Genomic DNA, 20,537 nt, shown 5'->3' on the forward strand with positions numbered 1-20,537 from the left:
GCAGAATAAGCAATTAAAATATAATTAATCTAGAAATTATAGCCTAATTTCAATCATGTATGAATAATAATTGACATATCAACAGGATGAATACCATGCGATGGTAACATATATGCTACAATATAGAACAACCAACAAAATACATGCAAAACAAAATAGAATTTAAAAGTCAAAGTGGTATAGGATTAATAAACTCATGCTATATAAATTGACAAGTTTGAATGAAAACTAGGAATATATATATAACTATTGAAATAGATATTAGAAAATGAAAGTTGAATTAAATTGTATGTAAAATAATTTAAACATAAATTCATTTAAAAGTTAACAGAATATATGATAATAAAAATATATGATACAAAAAATACATAACAAAATATAATGCCCCAAAATAGATTTATAAGGAATGTACATATAATTTTATAAAAAAGAATGAGATTAATGATAATGTACATATAATTTTAAGTTGGTCTAAAAACCATACATCCTTATATCAAAACATTTAAATAATAGGCTATATAAAACACAAAAAAACAATGTAATATAAAGAAACATTAAAAAAGATAATAATTTCATAATTAAAAAGTTTCTAAAATTATTTCATATATACATAAAGAAAATATTCGGTAAATCACAAAGTAAAAGGTGTTTTAAAATAAAAAATCTATTAAAGTAATAAGTGTATTAATATGTATATATATACATATAAATCTAAAAGTAAATACGTGTAAATTTATATAAAAATGATAATATGTTTAGGTTTAGTAATGTATATGAATCAAATACATATACTAATATAAAAGAATATAAAATAACTTAAATCTTATATAAAATATATATACAAAGCATATTTGAATAGCAAAAAATACGTATTAAAGTACAAGGATAAAGTCAAAAGCCATTATATGTATGAAAATACATTAACTTTATTATAATATATACGTAATATGTATAGTAATACAAAGGAAATGAACATTTAAAATGTACAAAATGTGATAATAACATTACAAAAAAAACGAATCTACAAGAATGAAGAAGCAATCATCAAGATTAATTAAAATGTACAAATAAAATAAAATAAAAAGGGGTATAAAACAATAAAAACTTAATTAAAATTAAACTAAAACAAAGGGATAATTCGAAAACAAATAAAAATAAAAAAGGACCAATATTTAATGGGCAAAAACGTCTGGGGACTAAAACTGGCAATAGACCAGATCCCAAAACGTCAAGTTTAAGCGCAGGTTAGATTGTAAACGAATATAAATTATTGGGCCAAATTTAAAAAAGGTAAATAAAACAAATGGGGCGCACTTGAGCACGCGTACAAAAAAGGAGGGCTTTTCCCGAAAATAACCCTTCACCGCATAGGCACGCGGGTCCTGAGGGTTAGGAATCGGATAGGGTCAGGTGTACCAATACGACACCGTTTGGAAAGCCATTGGATAAGGCCTAAAACGGTGCCGTTCCTGGTCCTATAAAAAGGCCCCTTAGCCCACTCAGCCGAACCCTAGCCTCCATTCTTCTCCTCAGCCATAACCTGTGTTTTCTCCCTCCAAGAGACCAGCCCGCCTCAAGGTATGGTGACCGACGCTCGCAGGCTTCGAAACAGGGTTTCTTTCAGCCACCGAATTCCCTTTGAACCCCGATTTCGACGAAGCAAAAGGGAATCCGCAGCCTAAACTCAAGGTAAGTTCTCTTTTTCTTTTCTTTTTTTGAATGTAAAATGACAAAAAAAGAAGAAGGAAGAAATAGCAAATAGAACCGAAGAACAAAGATCACCTTCTCAAGAAGTAGCTTTCTGATTTTCAAGCAATGTGTATTGCGTATGTATTGTGTGTATTCGTTTATATTGCCTTCGTAACCATTACAAAGATTAAATCGTTGGCTTTATAGCCGAAAAGAAATCAAAAGATAAAAAATACAAACAAATTCCTATTGGCTGCCGTTCTCGCTGCTGTTTTTTGTTTCCTTTCGCAGGTACAGGTGCGTGGCGTGTGTACGAGGCTGTACTGGCGTCCGAGGGCTGTTGACGTGGAGGCCCGAGCGTTGTACGGCGTCTGGAGGCTGCAGGAGTTGCTGCGGCGCAAGCAGAGGAGGTGACCTAGGGTTTCTGAAGCTGTTAGGGAAATGGGCCTATAGGGCTTGCTCCGACTTGGGTTCTAACATTAATTTGGGCTTGTAATAGGCATCGAGTTAGTCTTTGGATCATAGGATTGGTCTTTGTAAATAGGCTATGGGCCATATTAGTAATTTTTGGACTAATGGACCGTAAAAGGACATTTGGGTTTTATGTTTATTATTTTTGGTTTGTTTTTTGTTTTTTATATGGGTCGGGCAAATTTGGCCCACTACATTTTGTTGGTTTTTAAATAATAAGATTAAAATATCCTTAAATAATATAATTTATTTTAAATACGAAAAAAATATTTTCATAAATTTTTTAATTGAGTTAATATTTAATTAACTCGTAAAATTAACTCAGCAAAATAAGTTTTTAGCGAAGTTTTTTTAGGGGTGCCGCTAAAAATATTTTCATGATTTTTTTAATTGAGTTAGTATTTAATTAACTCGTAAAAAATAATTTAATTCTTTGTTATTTTTATCAAAATCTCTTACCCTTAAACCCTAATTCGCTAACTCCTAAAACCCTATCTATAAAAACACTAAACCCTAAATTATAAACCTTAAACCATTACCTTTTAAACACAAAACCACAAACCCAAAATAATAAACATTAAACCATAAACCATAAAACTCTAAATCATAGACTTTAAACATTAAATTCTAAATCCTAAACTTTAAAATAAAATGATTTTTTTGCGGCATTTTTTTCATAAACGTTGTTAATGATTGACCTTTTGCGGCGTATTTCTCATAAACGTCGCTAATGCTTGACCTTTTGCGGCGTTTTTATCATAAATTCTGCTATAGCTCTAACATTTTATGGCGTTTACCTATTAGCGCCACTAGTGTATAACTTTTGCAGCATTTTTGATCCAAACACCGCTAAAATCAGTTTTACTGTAGTAAACTAAGAGTTTGAATAATAGTATAGATTAAATATAAATTTAATTAAATATAAATTCGGTCACTAATGTTTTTATGTTTTGTTAAAATGGTCCTAATTATATTTTTGAGTTTTTTTTTCCGATCAACTTTTATTCTTTTTGTTTTTTCATATTGTTTTTTTTAACAGATTTGATGAAAGCATGGTTAAAAAAGTTAACAGGATGATGTGGAATGAAATATTTTTAATGAGATGTAATCTATTATTTAGATAATCCAATAAGATAAATACATGTGAGAAATAATAAAATAAATAAATCATACATGAAATTTAAAAAAATAAACGTAATTATCTAAAAAAAGTTTCAAAATGAATGCATGGGTTTATTTAATGAGAGGTTTCAAAAAGATAATTAATAAATCAAACAAAAAATATTGAATGTGTGCATTCATTTTGAAACTTTTTTTTAGATAATTAAATTATTTTCATTAAATTAAGAGTTATTTTTTAACTTCATAAATTATTTATTTTATTATTTTTCACATGTAATTATTTTATTGGGTTATCTAAGTAATAAATTATATCTCATTAAAAATATTCTACATATGAGATTCCATATCATCCAGTTAACTTTTTTAACGGTATTTTAATCAAATCTATTAAAAAAAAGTAATTTGGAAAAAAAGAATAAAAGTTGATGGTAAAAAAAAAGAAGAAAAAGGCTCAAAAATATAATTCGTGTCATTTTGATAAAGCATGTAAACGTTAATAGTCAAATTTATCATGAAGCCAAATATTATTGAATAGGTATATTTTTAGTAACATTTAAAATTATATATAATAGTTGTTGAAAAAAAATTATATATAATAAATGAATATTATATATAAAGAATATTTTTAGTATAAAATATATATTTCTTTAAAGATTAGTATGCTACAAATAACGTTTAACACAAACAAACTTAGGGTAGAGGTGTTCATGGGTCGGGCCGGGCCAGGTTCGAGTCGGGCTCAACTAAAAAATTATGCCTATTTATTGGGCTCGGGCCAGGCCGGGCCTAAAAAATGGGCCTAAAATTTTGCCCAAGCCCAACCCGGATAAAAATACTAAAACCAGCGCCCGCCCGGCCTGCCCGTATTTATTTTTTATATTAATTTTTTATTATTTTTAAATATATATAATACATCAAAAATACTAAAAATATCAAAATAAATATTTTCCAACAAATTGAAAATAAATTTTGAAAAATATGTAGACTTAAATAACACTAAGATAAATGCAACTTAACAAGCAAATGATTCTAAAATAATAAAAAAATTAACAAATGCCTTTAAAATAATAAAAAATTTAACAATAAAATAAATGTTATACAATATCCAAACAATAACAACAAAATAATAGCAATATAATAGTAAAATGGTAGCAAAATATGGAAAAAAAAAACAAGAAAATAACATTCAAAAATAAAAAAAAATATGCAGATTTTTTTTGTCCTTTAGTGAATTCGGGCCGGGCCGGGTCGGGCCGGAGCTAAAAATACCTTACCCAAGGCTCGGTCTATTTTTTTAACGGACCTTATTTTTTTGTCTAAGCCCATTTTTCGGGCCCATATTTTTACCCAAACTCTTTCACATTTCGGGCGGGCCATTAGGCCGGGCCGGATAGTCCGGCCCATGCACACCTCTAACTTAGGGTACATTACCGGTATTTTTAAATAATAATCCTTGTTTTAACCATAAAATTCATTTCTAACCATTATCAAGTTTAGATTATTTTGATCCATGAAATTAGACAAAAGTCCAAGAATTTGGGCCTAATATTTGGGTCAAAATAAAAACACTGTTCAATCTTCTCCTTCTTCCCAGCTACGAGGCCTTTCCACACTTTCGATTATGTTTTAGACCCATAGTCCGTGTCGTGCACCAGACTCGGTGTCTCGTCGGCATCGGCACGCCGGCCATGAACAACTATTCCTTGTAAAAAAGGTCATAATAATGCGGTTTCGGGGTTTGTTTACTGTTTCCATAGGGAAGTTGAAGGGATTTTCCCTTTCTCAACCAATGAACTTAACACCAACTTTTTTCAGAGATGAAGGTATGCTTTTTTACAGCTTTGCGTTTGAATTTTATTTAGTGTTTGATATCGCTACTGTAATTAGTTATTGTCTAGCATTTGAGATTAATGCTTCGTTTGTAGCTTTGAATTTCATTGAGTAATAGATAGGTCAAAAACCATTGATGGGATTTTATGGATTGTATGTTTTTCTTACTATAATCTCATACATGTTTCCTGTGATGTAATAAATTGGCATATTTTTCTAAAAGGATGTTTGGGTTTTTTGTTTATTTGGTTAAATTCTAATAGTTAAACATTTTAATAGGAAAACCAGTTGAAAAGCTTCAAGCTTTGATTTGTTATTCTAGTTTTTCAACCAATGGTGACTTAAAGAAAGGCTATGAGAAGATGATGTTGGCAAAGGACTTGGCATGTCTTGTTGAGGAATCATCTCATAAAGATGAGAGGAAAGTTAAGAGCAGGATGGAGCTTAAGAGGTCGATTGAGTTTCGCGTAAAGAAGAGAGTAAAGGAGCAATTCATTGATGGGAAGTTTCGTAACTTAATGGTCAATGTGATTGCCGTTCCAGTTACGCTTCAAGATGCTTATAATTGTATTAAGCTCAACTCAAATGTCAACATATCGGTGAAGGATGATTCTATATGTTTTAATTCCCTTGCAAAAGAGCTCCTTGATGGGAGTTTTGACGTTGGAGGAGATACTGTCTCGTTCTCGACAAGAGGTGTTGCCAAAGAAGTCCTTATCCTTCCAAATCCTAAGATGATAATTGTTCAAGAAGCTATCAGAATGGTTTTGGAAGTTGTTTACAGGCCCCATTTTTCCAAAATTTCACATGGTTGTCGAAGTGGGAGGGGTCATCTGACCGCATTGAGATACATCAAGAAAGAGGTTTCTAATCCAAGTTGGTGGTTCCCATTAATTTTAAACAAAAAGGTTGATGATAATATCATCGCTAAGCTCATTTCGAAATTGGAGGAGAAGATAGAAGACGATCAGTTATATGTTATTATCCGAAGCATGTTTGATACACAGGTCCTCAATTTTGAGTTTGGTGGTTTCCCAAAAGGCCATGGCCTTCCACAGGAGGGAGTATTATCCCCGATATTAATGAACGTGTATCTTGACTTCTTCGATCAAGAATTTTATAGATTATCCATGAGATATGAGGCCCTTCATCAAGGAGATCATAAGGATGAAGATAAGTCACATTCCAAGCTACGGAACTAGTTTAGGGGACTGTTAAAGGAAAATGATCTTAAATGCACAACTAATGACAATTCGGGCCCAAGAGTTTATTGTTGTCGTTTTATGGATGAGATATTTTTTGTAGTTTCTGGTTCCAAAGATATTGCTCTTAGTTTCAAGTCTGAGATTGTAGATTTTTTAAAGAATTCTTTGCGCTTGGATGTTGATGACGAGCAAACCGAAGTTCTACCTTGTGATGGGTCTAACGGTAGTCGCTTTTTAGGAGCTTTGGTTAAAAGACGTGTTCAAGAAGGTCCAGCTACAAGTGCTGTGCACAAGTTAAAGGAAAAAGTACGCCTATTTGCTTCTCAAAAACAAGATGCTTGGAATGTCGGGTGTGTTAGAATCGGGAACAAATGGTTGGCTCATGGTTTAAAGAAGGTTAAGGAGTCGGAAATTAAGCATTTAGCAGATAGTGGCTCTACTTTGAGTAAAGTTTCTTGTTTCCGTAAAGCTGGGATGGAGACTGATCATTGGTACAAGGTCTTAATGAAAGTATGGATGCAAGACATTAAAGCCAAAGCAGCAGAGAACGAGGAATCTATCTTGTCTAAGTATGTTGCTGAACCAGCCCTTCCTCATGAACTAAAGGAATCTTATTATGAATTTGTGAAGTGTGCAGATGAATATGTTTCTTCCGAAACAGCTACTACACTTGCTCTTTTACCAAATTCAAGCTCAAACACTGGATCTGTCACTATCACTGAGATTCTTGCTCCAACTGATGCCATAAAGAAGCGACTGTTCCGATATGGATTGACCACCTCTGAAGGATATCCTCGTGCAGCTTCACTGCTCGTTTTACAAGACAGCATCCAAATAATTGACTGGTTTTCGGGAATTGTCCGTCGATGGCTTCGGTGGTATCAAGATTATGACAACTTCGACGAGGTCAAGCTTTTAATTTCTAGTTTACTGCGGAAATCCTGTGTTCATACTCTAGCAACAAAATATAGGATTCATGAAAGTGAAATAGAGAAACGATTTGATTCGGAACTATGCCGAATCCCCTCGATAGAAGAGGTGGAGCAAGAGCTGGCATATGAAACATCGTATTCTCACCCATTTGATAATGACGAAGCATTGATGTATGGAATTTCATATAGTGGTTTGTGTCTGCTATCACTGGCAAGAATGGTGAGCCAGTCAAGGCCTTGCAATTGTTTTGTTTTGGGTTGCTTAGTGGCAGCACCTAGTGTTTATACTCCATGTTATGGAAAGACAAAAATTTCCGGGTTGGAAGACAGGATTCGCAAGTTGTATTCATCCAAGCTTGAATAAAAGGAGAATCGGATTGTGCAAGAAACATTTAAAGGACTTATATCTTGGTCATATATCACTTCAGTCTATTGATTTTGGGGCATGGAAGTAATGCTGTCAACAAAGCCAAAAAATATCATTTAAACAGTAGACTCTTGAGAAGAAAGGAGAAACCAAATGAATTGCTGAACTGGTTTGTGTGGGTGGTTTGCTGCCTATATTCGCTATTAATGGTAAAACACCTCACAAGGAAAAATGAGCTCGGGAAATGATGTACCAATGGCAAAGAGTGGGAAAAATATTACAGGTCATTTGAACTCATCTATGATGAGCTTTCTGCGAAGTAAGTGTTGTTTTCCTTTACCTAAAGAAACTACTTGAGATCATAGTATTGATGAACACATGACATAGCACATATGTAAAGTCCGATACCATCATTACTTCATGAAATAGCATGGAAGGTAGGAATCGGCGGTCGTCATCCGTCTCCAGACTGGGAAGCCTCAAAGGGGTCTTCATAGAGAACTGCAGTTGGTTATTACAGCTTCCTCATCGGACAGGGGATCTCTAGAGTCTTGAAAGTTGAGAAGTCTTAAATGTTTGACAGTTTTGTTAGCAGAAGTTGCCAACCAAAATCATGTCACTGCAGGAAAACGATATGACCATTGATTCTGGCAACTGCATTCAGAACAGAAGTCTTGAATCCCAAGGGGATTCTAGCAACCCGTGTCAATCCCGAGCCCCTGCTAGCCTCCCTTAGATCAGTCCCGGCCAGCCCCTTGCAAGTCTCCCTTTTGGTCCGTCCCTGCTTATATATCATGACGTGGTTGTATGATCTGGATTCATTCGGAAGATGGGAGGGAGTGGAATACTGCATTTCTTTTTTCTTTTTCTTGGTCAATTCAGAATATCCGCTGAAATTGCCATGAAAGTGAGCTGCAGGACAAAACCTGTGGATTTGACATTATACTAAAAATTCATGTGACATATACAATTCAATTTGATGCTATAAATTACATGGAAACATGTAAGATCATTTTACGAGAATTTCAAGATATTTTAAAGCAACCGGAATTAACATTCCTCTCAGCAATGTTATTTTAATTTGAAGTTGAATGTGAAATATGGTTTGTTCATATTTTAACCTTTTTTTATAAACTTAATTAATTATATAGTTAAAATATAAACAAGTGTAAAATATAAGTAAAGAGAGAATGTTTTACTTGTGTAATAGAGTTCTTTTTATCCCTTAAACCTATCCCTTAAATTTTTTTAAAGGGATGTATTGCTAATTCCTTTATTGTAATTAAATTAGTAATTAAACTCTAAACATTAAAAAATTACAAAATAGTCAATGAACTATTTGTAAGTTTTCATTTAAGATATTAGACTTTTAAAATTATTGTTGTATGACAAAGTTTATTTTTTTTATGAAACAATTTTGTCACGAATCTGTAAGCTAAAATTTAATTAGTTTTTTTCAATCTGATTGTCAAATGGATTTGAATCTAAAGAAAGATGTAGTCAATGAGTTATACTCCATTTATCAATTGTCACTTAAAATTTACTAGTCGAATATAAAAAAAACTTTAATAACCAAATAATCTAAATAAAATTTTTTAAATATTTTAATAATCATTTTATAACTTTTTAAAATTAAAAAATATTAATCGAAAAGTTAAAACTTTTCGAAAAAGTATATTTTTCTTTATAGAAAAAAAACAAAAATAGGAAAAGTTCTAGGAAATAAAGTGCGGTCGGAACAAGGCTGGCGCCAAGGATGAGTGGGTCCTTATGCTCTCTATCATTTGGTCTGGCTGGCACATTGACTTGCTTACTTTCATTTGGTCTGGCTGGCACATTGACTTGCTTACTTTAAAGCCCTTTTTAAGGTTATTGAGCTTGACACAACTGGCTGGTCTGGTCTGCCTCAGCTCAAGCTCAAGCTCCAGCACAAGTCAGGTCAACTTCTTGGAAGACAGACTAAATCTCAAACCCCAACCCAGTTTTCAGACAGAACACAAAACTGAAGTAAGCAAGATCAAGTGTTTCCCGGTATGCCCACTTTCTTCTCTCTCTTTTTTTTCTTGTCTGAATATGGACTGTGTTGAGTTTGCTGCAAAATGAGCTACAATGCCATATCTTGTTATTGCTTGTAACTAGTAGCTTGAATCTTTACAATTTTGACTTAAATTAAGTGTTTTCTTTCATGTGTATAGCTCTGGTGTTTCTTGGAATCCACGACTTTTTTGGGGTATTCTTTGAATAAGACTTTGTTGAAAGTTGAGAAGTTTCAAAAAAAATGGGTAAATTGCATGTAATTTGTTCATCTTTGGGAAGTTTTACAGATTTTTGTAAAGATTTTGTTACTTCTAAGTTTCTGTTGAAAGTTGGATAAGGTTATCCATTTCAATTTGCTCTTGGTTATTGGATGATAGCAAAGGTTGACTTTGGTAGGGTTGACTCGATTTTAGTTTTAACCAGAGTGACCATAAATGTTGGGAAATAATGCAAAATTTAGCTCTTGAAAGGAACAAAGGATAATGTCCTAATTTATAAACCACCAGCATTGGAGCCTCAAAACTCAATGAGATGAAGTCTTTTTATGTGCTAGATATAATCCCAATGAGATCCATCTCTGTGTTTTTGCAGTGATATGCAATCGCAACTACCAATTTGTGTGGTCTTACAATTAAGAAAATATGATATATATATATTTGTTACTGCTTCATAACAAGACATAGTTTCAGTTATACTGATTTACTTGCATTGGCAGCATGGAAGCACTGGCGGTGCAAGCTGGTGGACAAGGTGTTGGTTCACTGGTTACACCTGCGGTTGAAGGTGGAAAGAGTATTTTCAACTGTTTGCGGCACAAATATGCCTACGTGAACAATATACGAGAGAATTTTGACAAGCTTGTGAAGGAGGAAGTATATTTGTCTAATGTGGATGCGGATGTTAAAACAAAGTTGGAGAGAAACAAATTAACAAAAGAAAAAACGAACAGATGTGAAACCTGGCTCAATGAGGTCGAAAATATGAAACAGGAGATTGAAAACCTTAAGGTTGACTACAAAAACACCAGCTCGTATTTTTGCGGACTATGTCCATTTCCGAGTTTGCTAAAGCTTGGCAAGCGTATTGTGAAGAAGACAACAGAGGTAGTTGAGCTGAGGAATCAATTAGGTCAAATAACTACAATGCATGAGAAGCCACCGGCACCACCAGTTCCTGTTATAGAGAAGCATGCTCGGAAAAAAAGTGATGTGCCATCATTTGATTCTCATGTAGAAACACTGGCAGAGTGGCTAGAGGATGAGAACTTGAAAAGAATCTGCATATGGGGACCTCCGGGTGTAGGGAAGACCAAGATAATGGGAATGTTGCATGACAGGGTTGGTAAATCTGGTAAATTTGACATCATCTTTTGGGTGAATGTAACAGCCGAAGGGAGAATAAGAGACATACTGGATGAAATATGGAAGCGTTTAGATATGAAAGTAGACGGCAACTATGGTGCTGATCAAAGAGCAAACATGATATCCGAAGAGCTAAAGGACAAGAGCTATGTATTGTTTCTTGATCTTGATGATATTGTCTCAGAGATTGATCTTAGAAAAGTTGGAATTCATGATGAACACGGGCATGGAAAAGTGGTGTTTGCTTGCAGATACAAGAACAACAATATCTGCGGAGGCACAGATGAAGAGATGAATGTGCAGAGATTATCGGACGAGGATGCTGAAAGCTTTTTTTGGGAAATAGTTGGTTCTGATCTTAAGAGTAATCCCGATATCAAGCCAGTTGCGAAACACATCATCAAAGAATGTGGTGGCATGCCGCTCTTGATCAAGTTAATCGGCAATAGATTGGCAAAAGTGGATGACCCTGCGATATGGCGAGATTTGTTGTCCCAATTAAGGTCACCGACAATGGAACCACAAGAACCACTGGAAGAAGTTTACAAGGCTTTTAAACTTGTTTATGAAAAACTATCAGAAGAGATGAAGCCTTGTTTGCTGTATTGGGCAGTGTTTCCTGCCGGTTACGAAATTTTTCGAGACCATATAATTGATTGTTGGAGAGCGGAGCAGTTCTTTTCAAGCCAAAGAAAACTTCCTAGGACACGTGACAGGGGGCATGCAATATTAGATGAATTTGTGAGGAAGTCTTTACTAGAAAAGGGAAGAAAATGGGGGCATTTCAAGATGTATGAATATTTTCAACGGGTGGCATTAAGGATAGCAAATCTTGAAAAGAACTTCAATTTTTTTGTTACCGAGGATGAAAACATTATAGACGAAGAGTGGGAACGTGCAAGGAGAGTGTCACTTATTCGGGTTCGCCTATCTACTCTACCAAAAAGACCCCAATGTTGTGGGATCTTGACATTGTTACTGCAGGAGAGTTGCTTGGCCGAATTTCCAAGGGAATTCTTCGGCTATATGTGTGGCCTTCAAGTTCTGAACTTGCATGAAATACGAATCACTTCACTTCCATCATCGATATGCAGCTTAACAAATCTGAAAGGGCTGTTTATAAACAACTGTAGTCAATTAGTACAGCTTCCTTCTCAGATCGGGGATCTCCAGCATCTAGAAATCCTTGATATACGTCAGACCGGTCTCTATAGTTTGCCCGTAGAGATTGGAGAATTGTTCAATCTAAAATGTTTGAGAGTTTCATTCACAGAAGATGTTGGCAAGTACAACCATGTCGAAGAAGTGAAGCCGATGATTCCTTCTAACGTGATTGCAAGGCTTTCTAAGTTAGAAGAACTAAGCATTGATGTGAGCCATAGTAGCAGCAGATATCAAAATGCAGCCGAAATTGTCCGTGAAATTTCTGAGTTGGAAGAGTTAACCACACTTTGTTTCTTCTTCCCCAAGTTGGCATCTTTCAACTCTTTCATCCGGAATAGCAAATCATGGAAAGGAAGCAATACAATTTCAGCAGGCAATAGCTTCAGATCATTCAACATCGTTGTTGGTTGCCGGAGAAACAATCCTGCTTCTGAATTTAGAGTCTTCGAATGTTCAGCCGAGAAGCATCTGAGGTTTTATGCAGGAAACGAATTTCCGAATGCTATTTTAGAGGTACTAAAGCAAGCCAAAGCGCTCGAACTGATCGGTCACCAAACTGCTACCAGTTTATCAGGCTTCAGAGCTGATAACTTGCAAGGAGTGGAAGCATGTATTGTCGAGGAATGTAACCAGATGGAGAACATCATAGATAGAGACCAAACAAGTATTGCATTTCAAGATGATGACAACATGGGTGTTGAATTCGAACGCTTGAAAAGCCTACACATTTGCAATCTCCCGAAACTAAAAGGTATCTGGCGGGGCTCGATTGAATCTAAAAGCCTCTGTAGCCTTACATCTCTCTCGTTAAAAGGATGCAACAGCATAGGAGTGCTTTTTTCACAGGGAATGATCATACGACTCTCTCAGCTAGAAAAGCTGGAGGTGAAGGACTGCTGCGTCTTGAAGGAGATTATTGAAGATGGAAGTATAGTCGAATCCCACTCCTTTCCCAAGTTGAAGTATTTGCAGCTCCATGACTTGCCGGAATTATGCTCCATTTCTCATATCTCCTTGCAATGGCCTTCCTTGGAGACAGTATTGATCAAGCCATGCATGAAGCTAAGAAATTTACCACATACAATTAAAAACGCATCAAAACTAAAAACGATTCACTGCACAGAAGATTGGTGGAATCAACAGGATTGGCCACATGACACTAATAAAGATGATTTCAAAAACTTTCTCAGTTTCATATGATGAGAGGAGCCTCAACTAGGGCAAAGACATCCCAAGCAAAAGGCATTATTGAAGAGACTGTTGAAGATTTAGTGAGAATCAAGAGAAATATAAGCCCGGACCTGACTATATGCAGCTCTCAAGTATTCTTAGCTGAGTTGGCTTATGTGATAGCCGAGCCTGAGTGGGAATTGGTCATTGTTACATTTTTCGTCCTTGAATTTCTCCAAAGATTTTTATTATGTATGGAGATTCACCCAGCCTTCAACCAATGAGGTAAACTCTCTCCTCATAATCATACTCCTACCACAGTAAGATTCTCGATCATGGTTTCTCCTTTATTTTCCATTTGGTATTGGGTGTGATTAGAATAGGACTACCCTCTTCGTTTTGCATGTTTTCCCTCCCTTTGTCTCAGCCAGTTACTATGTGCTTTGTCAAGTTGAAGAAACATTGTGTGCAGCCTGCCAGAGTGGCATTGTCTCCAACAGCGAGACATTGAATCCTTTTTAAGTTAAAAGTCCTATAACACGTAAATATGTGGTTAGCTAAGTTCATGTTGAATTTTCTCAATGATTGTTCTTTTGTTTTTGAGTGAATGCTAGGTTTTCTGTTAGTTCATTGTATACATTAATGGCTGTATTTCAGAATTCTTCGGTTTTAAATTTCTTGATTCATTCTTTGCATGTTTGGTTACAAGTATGGAAATGTGATCGTCCAAAGACCCACCAAATACATGAAAGCAGTTTGTTCAAGCTGGCCGTAGTTATGCTCGAAACGGTATGTTCCATCTCAGGCAGCATGTAATCTCCATTGATGAAGAGCTTTTAGGTGGGATTCAAGCATTCATCTCATCAGATGTTTCAACAACTACTACATCAAAGACAACTTTTCAAGACATTGCTTCCACATTTTGTCGAACCAGTGACTGCAAAGTTCATTCCCGACAACCCCCAATCACTTCCTCTTTAAAGTAATTAGATATTTGTCATGGTTTGCATTTTGCAACAAAATAAACTTCTAAGTAGAGCAAAATATATTTGCAATAATGTTTTTTAACTAATTTTTGATATCAAAATACATTTTTTTATTATTTAATAAAATGATTTTAATACATATAATTAATATAAGTGATCATTATTAAAATGATTAAAAATATATAATATTCGCAAAGTAAAAGAATTTCAAAATATAACCTAAAGTAATTTTATAATATTAAGAAGTATATATGTATAATGCTGAAAAGATGCACATATTGTTTTTTCTTCAATTTCTACTACTTTTTATATCTGCAAAATCAATTATCTTAATTCATTATTATTTTTTTAGGGAAAATTTTAATTCTTGACTTTAATACTTAATAACTTATCAATATTAATAATAACCTATTTCAGACTCATGTTAAGATAAACTTCTCAAATAAAAGTTATGAAATCATGCATGCATGTCACACGTTACATGACATATCGAATAAAAGATATAGAATTAGTGAAGTCAATTACTCTCTTAAAAGAAACATGTTAGGCAATTTATTAAACCAGAACTGCATAAATAGGTAAAGCAATATCATGCTAGACATTATTAAACAAAAGTTACTAAAGCTATACAAGTCAACTGAAACGATATGTCAAACAAAATTTATAAAATCGATTAAATTATTTATGAGTTACATAACATATGAATACAAGTTGCAAAATCATAAAAATATAATTACAATTTATACATACTATCAAACATAACATAAAAAAATTATAATATAATTACAATTTATCGACAAATACATCTAAAGAATCAAATTTTATTAATAAGAGAGTTGAAGTAATTACCTGATGGGTTCTTAACGAATAACGTTAAACAAAGCTGAAAAGCACTGTGTGGAAGCAAAATAAAGGCAAAAATTGAAATAGCCAAGATCATGGAAACGATGGAAAAACACCTGTAGAACCTCGAAATCTGTGAATCATGCTGGATTTTCAGTGCCGTAAAAGCACCTGTGAATGTAAATATAATAGAAATTACGAAGGCGTGAAATTTACAAGACTGTAATTTGACTTTAATGTGCTCTTGTTGCTATTGGAATAAAAGATTGCAATTTGTTTTCACAATTTGCATCTTAGTGACAAAATCTTGTATCCATATTCCATCAAAATCGGAGTCTATATACCTGATGATCTCTAACTGATTAGACCTAGCATGTAATCTTTTGTTCTCTGAAAATACATTATAACCCTCTTGGATGCTATCTAATGGTCCAAACCAGGGTTGCTTAAAATATCTGCTTAACATCCCAATAGTGTATACAAGATTCCAGTGTATACAAACCTGAACATACATTAGACTTTCCACTGCTAAAATGTAAAAAATCTAATGCATTTTTGTAACCTTAATATCATTCTTAGGGCATTGATTGAGGCTATACTTATTATTGACAAGCAGTATGTCTTTAACATATAAAACCAAATATAAAACTTTACTCCCACTAAACTTATGGTATATACGATTATCAACAAAATTCATCTCTAAACCGAATGAGATAATCATTTGGTAAATTTTGTAATATTATTGACGAGAAGTCTACTTAAGCCCATAGATGAAGTTCTTTAATTTGCAAATCATTACTTTTGTATCATCAGACACAAAGTTTTCTAATTGCACCATATAAATGTATGATCAATGTTACCATTGAGAAACAATTAACTTAATATTCATCTGATGTAGCTCAAGGTCAAAATATTCCACTAAAGCCATTATAACCCTTTCTCTAGTGGACCTTTTTAATGACATTCATTCTTGAGGTTGTTGAGTTTGTTCTTCTGGAACAATTACCTCATCTTGAATAGGGAGTTGTTTAACATTGTCTTATTGAGGTTTTAGATTCACTTCTTAATCAATGATAGGTATGAGAGTCTAAACATATAGTAGGAACTGAGTTAGAATCCAATTCCTCCTCAAAAGCAATGTTTCTAACCTTATTTCTCCCCCAAACTCAACATCCTCAAAGAATGTTGAATTCTTGTCTCAAAAATATTCTTAATTGTAGGATCATAAAATTCATAGCCCTTAGATTGCTCAGAATTTCCTTAACCCTTAACTTTACAAACATCAAAGAAGTCATAAGTGATGTCATTTCAACCTTATCGTTTTTAGCAAAACGTTTCTCAATTTCATCAAGGAAACCTTGGCCTAGTAATCTTTTCAGATTCTATGCCCTTAAAGGCTTCTAAATGTTGTGCTTTATGATCATTAGACTCATACAATTTGAACGATTCCACCTCTCAAAATCCCTTTTAACATAGGGGGTGCTTTCCGCAGTGAGAGGTGCGAGTAGTTCTTCCTTTAATGCAAGGTCTATGTTCATATAGCCAAGCACTATAAGTAAGTGCCTTTTCCATTCATTGAAATTAGCCCCATTAAGTATGGGTATAGAATTTATATTAGCAGATATTGTGGCAGTAGAATATGAATTAGTTGAAAATAGAACAAAATAAAAATAAAAATAAGCTTACATCAATATTCATAGTAAACAATAAATTCAGGATAATGGCTAATCCCATCTCAAGACGCCAAACAAAACTTTAATATCAAGTCTTTAGACAATAATATTAACAGTAAGCGGTACTCTTGTTGTAGCAATCAAACATTGACAATAAACTATGTCAAACAATGAATTAATCTTTAGACTAACTTATTGCTCACATATAATACCTTATAATTGTCACACATTTATCACCACAGGTGTCGTTGTAATTATGCCAAATATTAACTTATCTTTGGGTAAATTAATAAATACATGAATCACAAAAACATATAATCATCTTAATATTTCAAATAAGCTAATCTACACAAAAGAGGTCACTTTTGTGGCATTTTGTTTCAACTAATTTATTTAAAATATTAGACATCCTTAATTAAAAGCCAAAATCTGAATTTATTTGTTTCAAAATATTTACCTTAATTTCATCTTTCAATCAAATTAAAAGATAATAATAAATATTTATATATATATTTATCCCAAAACAACATACAATGATGTTGGTAAATATAATAATAGTTGAATAAATCATAAACCATAAACAACTTCACATAAGACTTCAAATTTAAACCAAAATAATTTGAATAAAGGTAAACCTCATATTAAGATATCGGACACTCCATTAATATTTCATCTTTGGACAAAATATTAATTTGTAAGTGATATCTTGGTGTAGTAATCAAACATTGACAATAAGAGCATGTCGAATAATAAATCTTCCTTTGGGCCAATTTATTACTCACATGTAAAACCGAATAGCCGTCACATGTTTATCACCATAGTTGCACATGTAATATTATTAACCTTCACTTGGGCCAATCAATATTAACGTAACTTAAGTTACATGCACACAAACTTTTATATTTTAAAACAAAATAATTTATACAAAAAAATCACTTTGGTGACTTTTTGCTTCAATTCAGTTATTTTAAAATATATATAAACATACTAATATTCAAATTTAAATTTCCCCAATAGTCAAATGTCAAAACTAATTTTTTTTATTGCTTTATAGACTCTGAAATAACCCAAAATAAGTTTGTCTTAATAATGCAATAAAAAAACCGAAAACCTTGTTTTTTTGACTATTTCCTTCTTCTTTTTTTGTTCCAAAATCATATATCAAAACCAAACAGAAATAATGTAGTGGTTCAAAGCCAAATAATTAACAAGCACATGTATTCATAATTTTGGCATAGATAAAAATACCAAAACAATTCACGCATATACATGTATTCATAATCAAATAGAAAAGCTTACCCTGAATTTACCATGTAAATCCAAAGTTATATTTATGATTAAACAGATATTCACATAAATACTTGAAAAATATTTTCAAGCCAATAAATCTCAAAACAACAAAATCATAATATCCCACAATTCATACAATAAACCATATCATCATAATTTAACCAAATATTTAGAACCATAAGATGCCAAAACCTAAAATTATATAACCAACTTTAAAACCAAAATATTTAAATATGTATATAGTTGACATGAATTTGCACCAAAGCACCCATAAAATTATATATATAACCAGAACTTAAAAAAATTAACTTCAATGATATCCATCAAAACTTAATTTCACCAATTAAACTATAAAATATATCTTATTGAATAATGGTTATAAACGTCTGTTCACACAAACTATAATCATGCATTAATCCTCAAAATCATTGATATGCATATAATATATATACACACACAAATATAAAAATAATACTGGCTTGTCTTACATATTTTATGTAAACTCAAACTTATATTCTGTAACGTCCCCTAACCCTATACTGTCACCGGTTTTAAGATGTCGTCCCTTTAATGGGCCCTTGCGGTCCAATATGAACAGTAAATTCAATTCGGGACTAATTTAGAATCACTACGAATTTTTAGTAAATTTCAAAATTCATACTACATACCGTTGCCAACCATAATTTACTCATTTCATCAATACTTTTACAACCTAAATGACTCTCATTAAACATTCTGGGTACATGCCACTATCAATACTCAACATACTTTACCTTAATGAATTCGGGATCATCCTGGGATGTTGATTCAACATACTATCTTTACTTAACCTGCGCACGGAAACAAACCGTATGCTGAGTATGGTATACTCAGTGGTATTTCTATAATCCGAACAATTAATAATATAACAAATACTTAATATCATAATAACAATTACAATTATTCAATTATTTATTCATAGATAAATTTCAACTACTTACCATATAAATTTTATACAAATCATATAATAAACACAATAACATAATTGTTCAATTCTTAACTAAATCCATTATTATTACTCCATTCTTTCACTTACTACTCGGTATAGCTTTCCTTAATTTACTCACAATTCAATATCATTAAATTATATTCAACTATACACTTATCAATCATATTCCATTTTAATTCATTTCAATAACAGTCAATTTCATTTATATCATATCAACTTACTATCCCTGATAGCTTTCAGTATATACACACGATTCATATATCTCAAATCACATTTCAATTCATCAAGTGGCATCATATATCATCAATTCGAACTCCAATCATTTCATGAACCCTTGGTTCATATTTTCAATTTCATATCTAAATTTTCAATTCTCAATTCAATTTCTCGTTTCATTTCAATAGCTTGATCAATCAAATTTATTCGATTTATCTTTCACTTATTTACCCCTATTAACAAACCCGGACTTTGACGAATACACAGATTCCAACCCAAACACACCAGTACGGCACATTGTGCCTAAAACGGTACATAGTACATGATCAGTATACGACACATAAAGTGCCTAAAACGACACACGAGGTGCCTGATACGACACACGAGGTGCCTGAAATACGACACATAAAGTGCCTAATTGGTAAAGCCGGCAAATCCCGTACACTTTCAGATCCTATGGCATGCCAATTATATCCGACTTAGCCCGACTAGTTAATACGGTATTTCATTCACTTTCTCAATTTAATAATTCTTTCATCAATATACCATTCTGATAATCACATATATTCACCCATTTTCACAATTCATACAATTTCATTCAATTCAACAATATATTTCAATTATTCACATTAATTCATAATTCAATACAATTCAATTCATTTTTCAATATCAAATATTCAAATATCACAATCTCATATATTCATATCAATTTCCTCATATTTCTAATCAATATATTTTTCAATATAATATTCATTCAATATTCAAATTTCTACATAAATCATATATATTATATAATTTAATCAATATAAATTCAATCAAAATAATTTCAATCAATATAAATTCAATAAAACAGATATTCATAAGTCAATTCAATATAAATTTATCACACACTAAATCAATTCATTTCAATTATAAAGACACAATACAAATAATTCCCATATTAATTATTTATCATAATATTTATCCAAAATTCAATTATCATAATTGCATAATATCTCATTCACACACACACACACATATTTATATATATATATATATTTATAATATATAATTCAATTTAATTCAATCAATATAAATTCATCACATACCAAATTAATCCATTTCCATTATAAACATAATAATTCTCACTTCAACATTTATTAAATGCATTGAATAAAAAAAATATAACAATTAATAACTAGGTTCGGATTATA

At 32.6% G+C, this 20,537-nt stretch overlaps 1 protein-coding gene, 1 long non-coding RNA gene and 1 pseudogene across 3 annotated transcripts; all 3 read left to right on the plus strand.

Moving 5' to 3' along the window:
- The first annotated feature begins 1,091 nt into the window (after nt 1–1,091).
- On the plus strand, nt 1,092–2,299 carry LOC107942238 (uncharacterized). Its single transcript, XR_001695803.2, has 2 exons — nt 1,092–1,689; nt 1,981–2,299. It is a non-coding gene; the product is annotated as an uncharacterized lncRNA (long non-coding RNA).
- A 2,554-nt stretch (nt 2,300–4,853) lies between these two features.
- On the plus strand, nt 4,854–8,639 carry LOC107942237 (nuclear intron maturase 4, mitochondrial-like; annotated as a pseudogene).
- A 734-nt stretch (nt 8,640–9,373) lies between these two features.
- LOC107942236 (probable disease resistance protein At5g63020) lies at nt 9,374–14,473 on the plus strand. 2 transcript variants are annotated; one of them, XR_005901392.1, is made up of 3 exons: nt 9,374–9,647; nt 10,369–13,633; nt 14,058–14,473. XR_005901392.1 is itself a non-coding variant. In XM_016875869.2 (2 exons), exon 2 carries the CDS (start codon nt 10,370–10,372, stop codon nt 13,376–13,378), a length of 3,009 nt encoding a protein of 1,002 aa, XP_016731358.2. In that variant the 5' UTR covers nt 9,374–9,647; nt 10,369; the 3' UTR covers nt 13,379–14,473. The 2 variants fall into 2 exon arrangements, 1 of the variants encoding a protein (XP_016731358.2); XM_016875869.2 differs by having other exon boundaries at nt 10,369–14,473.
- Nucleotides 14,474–20,537: the final 6,064 nt, after the last annotated feature.

The sequence above is a fragment of the Gossypium hirsutum genome, chromosome A09 (assembly GCF_007990345.1).
Source record: "Gossypium hirsutum isolate 1008001.06 chromosome A09, Gossypium_hirsutum_v2.1, whole genome shotgun sequence".
In the NCBI taxonomy this organism is placed as follows: Eukaryota; Viridiplantae; Streptophyta; class Magnoliopsida; order Malvales; family Malvaceae; genus Gossypium; species Gossypium hirsutum.

Excerpts from the sequence above, each read along its gene's own strand:
- LOC107942236 (XM_016875869.2), top strand. The coding sequence starts at position 10,370 with ATGGAAGCACTGGCGGTGCAAGCTGGTGGACAAGGTGTTGGTTCACTG.